The sequence below is a fragment of the Gekko japonicus genome, unplaced genomic scaffold, assembly GCF_001447785.1.
Source record: "Gekko japonicus isolate JY-2015 unplaced genomic scaffold, Gekko_japonicus_V1.1 scaffold456, whole genome shotgun sequence".
Taxonomy (NCBI): domain Eukaryota; kingdom Metazoa; phylum Chordata; class Lepidosauria; order Squamata; family Gekkonidae; genus Gekko; species Gekko japonicus.
Genome location: NW_015170902.1, coordinates 214,192 through 221,457, shown reverse-complemented (window position 1 = coordinate 221,457; position 7,266 = coordinate 214,192). Strand labels below are relative to the sequence as shown.

Genomic DNA, 7,266 nt, shown 5'->3' with positions numbered 1-7,266 from the left:
TATATTTAAAAATTCATGGCCGGAGACTCTGTGTGTGTCTTGGCGGGGGGTAACACCACAAGTGTGTACATGTAGGCAGTTGTGAAGTCCTCACACCACAGTCTTCCTAGTACAAGCTACTGAAATATACAGTAATAACAGAATAGGATTTCTTAGTGCTGTGGCCCCCAATGTGGTGCCCTGGGCCCCATGGTGCCAATGCACCCCAAAACCCCAAATCATCTTTTCCCTAAAGCTAAGAGCTAGTCCTGACTTTTCTCCACTTTATTGGAGCAAGAGGTGCTTCAGAAGAGCCCAGGAGGCATTCCCGCTGTCTCGGCAGGGAGCACCAAATTCAGAACAGTGGCCTACACCATGGAAATACTCTCCCCAACATTCTATGGCTGGAACCTGTCCCCATGTCAGCCATTTTGGGATTGGTTCCCTCCATCTCGAAGTCAAACATTTTGCTGTGGTGCTCAATATCTGTTCTCAGAACTCCCCCAAGCTCCTAGTGAGTCAAAAGAGCCAGTTTGGTGTAGAGGTTAAGTGTGTGGACTCCAGGGCTTTTTTTGGGCAGGAACGCACAGGAAAGGAGTTCCGGCTGGCTTCTGAGCCTGCCCCTCCCCTCCCTCACCAAAAGCCCTGCTGTTGCGGTATTTGAGCACATAGATTTTGCGTCAAAAATTGCTTCTCTTGCAATTCTGAATTCTGCCACTAGATGCCTCTGCTGTGCTTCCCACTAACTGGTCCCTGCAATGCCTTGCTTCTCAACGCTCGCTGACTGAGGCCTCTGACTTGAGAAAAGACTGAGCTTGGGGTCCCATTTAGCTGTGGGACGTTTGCCACATACAGTCCTTTTCCCTCATTTTGAGGCTCGGTTTCAGTGTACTAAACAGGTAGAAGAAGCAGGGGTGTAGCCTAATATGCTAATGAGTTTCTGCTGTTGGGTGTGGCCTATTATGCTAATGGGTTCCTGCTGGGCTTTTTCTTCAAAAAAAGCCCTGGCGGACTCTAATATGGGAGAACCGGGTTTGATTCCCCACTCCTCCACTTGCACCTGCTGATGTGACCTTGGGTCAGTCACAAGCTCTGGCACAGCTGTCCTTGAAAAAGAGCAGTTTGTGTCAGAGTTCTCTCAGCCCCACCCACCTCACAGGGTGTCTGTTGTGGGGAGGGGAAGGGAAAGGAGTTTGTAAGCCGCTCTGAGACTCCAAGTGAAAGGCGGGGTATAAATCCAATCTCTTCTTCTTCTTCTTCTAAATGGGTTGTGTCCCATGATAATCAGCAGAAGAGGGGGTGCTGTACTTAGATTTTCCTCCTCATTTATCACATTTTTATCCCACACACAAATCTTGCCTCCCCTTATCCTCACAATGTTTGCCGAAGGCAGGGCTGTAGCCGGGGGGGACCAGTGTGGCTGCACTGCTCTACACGGAGCACTTGTGTGCTCCCAACTAAGAATCAATTTCCCCCATGCCCCTGAATTAAAATTCCTAGGATCCACTGGGGGGGAAAATGACTGGTTAAATCTTATGTCTGTAGTGAGGATAAACCCATTTTCCTTTCCTGATGGTTCTACGTTTTTAAATCTGATGCTCAGGAAAGTGAACTTAGTCATCATCCGTGCGGATCTCTTCTGCCTTGTTTGATCAGGTAATCAACCTGGTTCTGAATTACTGGAGGCAGATATGTTTCCCTCTTTACTGATGTTAAGTTTGGTGTCTGTAAAATGTATCATTTTTTTATCCAGAAAACTCAACAGTTACAAAGCAGTAGGGAGCAAAATAGTAGGAAAGCAGCATCAATCAGATTTTTCCAGCTACAATGCTAGGAAAGGGCCACCATGAAGGGCCAAACTAGACAGGAGAGCCTCCTTGTGGCCGCCATGGGGATGTTGCTGCTGTGGGCCTGATTAGTGTGGTAGGAAGGGTGGAAATGCTGCCTTTCTTTGCTGGGAAACTCTTTTAGACCAAGGGTTCCCTGAAACATACATTGGTCACCCACTGCCACCACTCAGGACCTTCGGAGAACATCTAGACTGGCCCTCTAAGAAGGCACCCTTCTGGTGCAGTACTAGTACAATAATAAAGTGACAGGGTAGAAACCCTAAATACCTTATAGCCAGCCTAGTAGCACCTGTGTAGTCTAGCATGTGGGAAGAGATAAAGAAATCTATCCCAGAGAAACAAGCGAAGCCAAAAATGTCTTTATATAGAAAAAAGCTTTTTATAAAAGGGGGGTGGGGAGGTGGTTGGATTTCAAAAGGGGGTGGAAAAGGCCAAAAAACACAATGCAGGGAGAGGCACATAGCAACAGGAGCACAGGGAGGTTCAAATAAAAGCAATACCTTTGAACTAGCTAAGCTCAAATACACATCATCTAAACTGTAGTAGGTTCCTCAGAGCATGTTGAGAGTTCCTTGCAGTAACAAGAGGTTGAAGGGTTTGTTAACTCCTTCCAAACCTTCTGCGGACCCAGTTTCTGCTGAAGACTGAAAACTGGTCAGGAGAGCAAGCCCTCAGTGCAGTGGACGGAGGCACTCTTGTTCCCCGTGCAACTTATTAAGTGCCAACATGGATCACCCCTCAGTGACCGTTTTGGCACTTGAAAAAGTGTGTGCACAGGGCAGAGGGGAGCAAGAGCACTACATTGCAGGAAATCACTTCAAAAGGGTGTCATGGTCCTCGTGGCAGCCTTATGGGCACTGTCACATCTAGTTTGGCCCTTAAGTGGTAGAGCATATGTTTGGCATGCAGAAGGTCCAATCCCCTGGCATCTCCAATGAAAAGGAGATCTTCTGGACAAAACCTTGACTTGGGCAAAAGAAGACAAAACCCACTCCTCAAAAGCGGACCCAGTCAAAGGGAGATGTGGCCCCAGGGGAGGACTGAACCACTAAGATGGCTTTACCTGGGTACGGTACCCGGCCCTTGGTCACAAGCTCAGTCAGGAGAATGCCGAAGGACCACACATCTGACTTGATGGTGAACTTGCCGTAAAGAGCTGCTTCAGGGGCTGTCCACTTGATGGGAAATTTGGCACCTGCCAAGAAGGAGACAGGGAAGATGTTGAGACTGCAAGAAAAGAAGTGTGCCTAGGAAACCACTTAGCATTAGTCCATCGACCTGCTCTCCTACCACTGGGAAGTTCAGAGCAGCATCTGAAAACAGCACACACACACACACACACACACCCAGTAAAATCTGCAAACTGACTTACGTCCTCAGAGCAGTTTCTGGTGGCTGTGCCATCAGCCTTGTCAGATATGAACCTCTTCAGTAAGACCTATTTCAGGGTTTATTATTTCCACCTTTATATTAAAACACTCTCAGTCTTTGCATAAATGTTAACAACTTTTTTACAGTCTTGGCCTTCTCTCATTCTGCTCAGGCCCAACTGAGGAGAAACAGAAAGCGGGTGTTGCACTTGCCTAATTCCTGGCTCCTCCCAGGAATTACAATACAAGAACTACAAGACCAAGGGACTTTCTTATATAATTTCTGTATGAGCTTATCACTTGTAGATAGCTTATCTAAGTCAGTTTTTTCTCGATAAAAACCCTTAAGTTCATCTTTATCATGTATCGTCTTCAACTGTATATTCTCCCACCATGTCAATTTATCCTGTGGGATCAAATTACCATTTTCATCCAACAAAGTTTTATAACTTAGCAATTTAGAGTGTGTCATAATAGAAGGTTTAATGAAAGCTTCAAGGGGTGATATCCATCTCGGGGTTTGATTATAAAAACGGTCTTTAATTTCTTGCCATATTTTATTTAATGCCCCTCTTATTGTGTGTTGCTTAAAATTAGAATGTATTTTTTCTTTTTCATACCATAAGTATGCGTGCCATCCCATGGCTAGGTCGAAGCCTTCTAAGGTTAACAGCCTTCTCCTTGATGACTATGAATGTGATGAAATAGTGAAATGCTCTATGGTTACGTGGATGCAAGATACTGGTCATACTATTGATACTTGGTCCAAAACGTGGAAATTGATGAAATATTTAAGATCAATTCCATACAAGGAAAATGTGTATAAAATGTTTCACAGGTGGCATTGGTCACTGGAAAAGGTGGCGAAATGCTTTCCAAACTTATCTAAAAACTGCTGGAAATGTAAAAATAATGTGGGCACCTTTTACCATAATTGGTGGAGGTGGCATATAACACAGCGATATTGGCAGAAAGTTCACAAGATTATTTTAGAAAGTAGTTATGTAGTTATGTAGTCTTATGGAAAAATAATAAAAATATCCCTTTGGGGGTTTCAATTTCCCCCCCTAAAGATAGACATGCCATTTACTCCAGAACTTTTTCTATTAAATATGCTACCTGATGAATATAAAGCAGATGAGAAATATGTCATTACATATATAATTACAGCAACATGTATACTGTTTGCCAAGTATTGGAAACAAGAGGGAATACCCTCTAAGAAAGAATTAGTATATAAAATAATGGATGTGGTGGAGATGGATAAATTAACTGCAATCCTACAGGGTAAAGATGAATTATTGTTTAAATCCAGATGGAATAATTTATATGTTTGGATAGATAAGAAATATCATACTATGTAATAATTATAAAATATGAAATATGACTCCCAAAGCTTATAGTCTTGTTGTACAAGATGTATATACATTTTTTACTGTATAGTTTTCTGAAAACCTATAAATAAAATTATTATTTTTTAAAAAAGACCAAGGGACTTTCTGCTAGAGCTCCTGTTTTTTTTTTTTTGGAAAAGGCTATCCAAGCAGCTTTGTAGGTCTCCTCTAGGGTTGCCAGACCCCCCGTTTGGCAGGGGTCACCCAATTTGGAGGGGCTCCTTCCCACCTGCCACCCCACCCCTGAGAGCAACCACCCGGCCTCCTCCCCACCTCTTCCCTGCTGGAGAGAGGTGGGGGCTGCACACCTGCGCTCTAAGCCTTGAACTTGAGTTTCTTTTTAAACCAAAACTTTTTTATTTTTCTATAATACATACATTCACCGAATAATACTATAACATCAATAACTTAAAAGTAAAACATGAATTTACAACAAACAACTTTTGTGAGCATAAAAGAGATCTACATAACCCTTTGTTTACAGTTATTTCAATAGTTGAACAATAAGTGGATTGTTAATAAAATGCAAAATGTAAATATTTGTCAGGTAATCTAAATAGTGTTCCAGAATTTGAAGACGTATATTAAAAAAAAGGAAACCATCGCTCCATAAAATTATTAGATAAAGACGTCGTTTGGGCAACCAGTAACTGAGTTGCAATTTTATCTGCCACTGCCATGTCCCAACGTTTCAATATCCATTGCCTCACGGAAGGCACGTTATCTTGATTCCATACCTGAGCGATCAAGGATTGAGCCGCAGAGAGCAGTAAAGAAATTAGTTCTTTTCTTAAGGTAGTTAAGGATGAATCTGGCCAATAGTTTAAAAATACTGATTGGGGTGTAACTGGGATGTCATAATTCACAATAGTTGAGATTGCAGACACAACCTTAGTCCAAAACTGTTTAATACTGGAACAGAGCTCACCCCTCACTTGCTCCTTTCCCTTCCAGCATTGCCCATGGAATGATTCTCATCATACCTCTGAATTTATTAGATTCTGCCTTACTGAAATATAGCTTACATGCGTGTTTACAAACTTCCTTGGTTCGTCACAGTAAAAGGAATTCTAGCAGGACATGGTAACTTCCCCCTAAGGTCCCCACCACCTTTACCCCATCTACCATCTCTTGCCTGTTGGTAAATATTAAGTCGAGTATGGCCGAGCACCTTGTAGCTTCCTCCACCATTTGATGAAGGAAGTTATCGTCCAGACAGGTCAGGATGTTGCATGACTGTGGACACTTTGCAGAGTACTGTGTAGTGGGTTGCCGCATGGAAGGACGACAGACGACGACGTAGTGCATAGCACGCTTTATTAGGTACACAACAAGATAGGGGACAAACGGCCAGCAGGCCAACTATATACACAGCCAGGGGCACACCCCTGGGTCCTATTGGCGGGTTTGAATCTCCCGCCACGGTCCCATTGGTTCCCCCAGTGGAGGGACTAGGATCCTAGTCCCCATTGTTGTCCAGGACTGAAGCTCAGGCGTGTGCGCTGACCTCCGGTGGCGGTCAGTGGACACAACATCCCTCCCCCCATAGTCCGGAACCTCCCTTATGTAACATAGTCTTTAAGGTACGATGGGGACCGTCGTACCCTCGCGGATCGTCTAGGGCCCTGTTCTGGGGCTCCCTGGGTTCCGACCTCTGGGGCAGAAGCCTGAGGTGGTGCTGGGGCCTCTGCGGCCGCCGTCTCGGGTTCCGGGGACCCGTCTTCAGCTGCCGGGGGCTGGCTGTCCCGGAGTGTGTCCTCTGGTGCGGCCATGGTCCGCTCTGGAGCCTCGCCCGGATCCTCTCCGTGCTCTGCCCGCTACCTCGGCACTTCCGCTGACTCGTGATCGGGAAGCATTCGCCGCCTGAGCTGGTCGATGTGCCTCCTGAGCGTCTGGCCGCACTCTGTGGACACCTCGTACATGACGGTGCCCGTTGGTCTGACGATGCGGCCTGCGAGCCACTCCGGCCCTCTGCTGAAGTTACGGGCAAAGACGGGTTCCTCGGGGAAGAACCCGTGCAGTGCTTTCCTCTGCTCGGTGGGGTTCTGCTGGCTCGGGGCCCGATCGGGGTGTAGGCGGTCCAGCAGGATCGTTGGCCTCCGGCCCATCAACAGCTCGGCGGGGCAGCAGCCGCTCACCAGGCTGGGCGTAGTCCGTTGCACTAGGAGGAACTTGGCGATGCGGAACTCCCAATCCCCTTCTGTTAGGCGGCTGAGGGCCTCCTTCGCAGTCCGGACCATGCGCTCAGCTTGGCCGCTGGTTGCCGGGTGGAAGGGTGCCGTCCTGATGTGCTGGATCAGGTTGCCATTGAGGAATTGCTGGAATTCCTCAGAAGTAAATGCTGTCCCATTGTCCGAGACGATGGTGTCCGGCAAGCAGTGGGTGGCGAAGATTTTCCGGAGGGCGGGGATGGTCACCTTGGTAGACGTGGCGGAGACGGGGCTGATCTCCAACCACTTGGTGTAGGAATCCACCGTCACCAAAAACAACAGTCCATGGAATGGTCCGGCGAAGTCTATATGGAGCCGAGACCACGGGGTGCGGGTGGATTCCCACGAGGAGTGTGGCGCTCCTGGTGGGCTGGGTCGCACGGCTTGGCATGCCTGGCACCTCTTCACCCACGCCTCTACTTCTGCGTCGATGCCGGGCCACCAGACGTAGCTTCTGGCTAGT

General features: G+C 46.8%; 1 protein-coding gene across 3 annotated transcripts in view; it reads right to left on the bottom strand.

Moving 5' to 3' along the window:
* The window catches only part of FGR (FGR proto-oncogene, Src family tyrosine kinase), a 141,490-nt gene that overhangs the window by 5,088 nt on the left and 129,136 nt on the right, over positions 1-7,266 (bottom strand). For all 3 annotated transcript variants that reach the window (XM_015418614.1, XM_015418613.1, XM_015418615.1), the window contains one exon: positions 2,893-3,024. In XM_015418614.1, the coding sequence (XP_015274100.1) occupies positions 2,893-3,024 (132 nt within the window). The remainder of the gene's footprint in view (positions 1-2,892; positions 3,025-7,266) is intronic.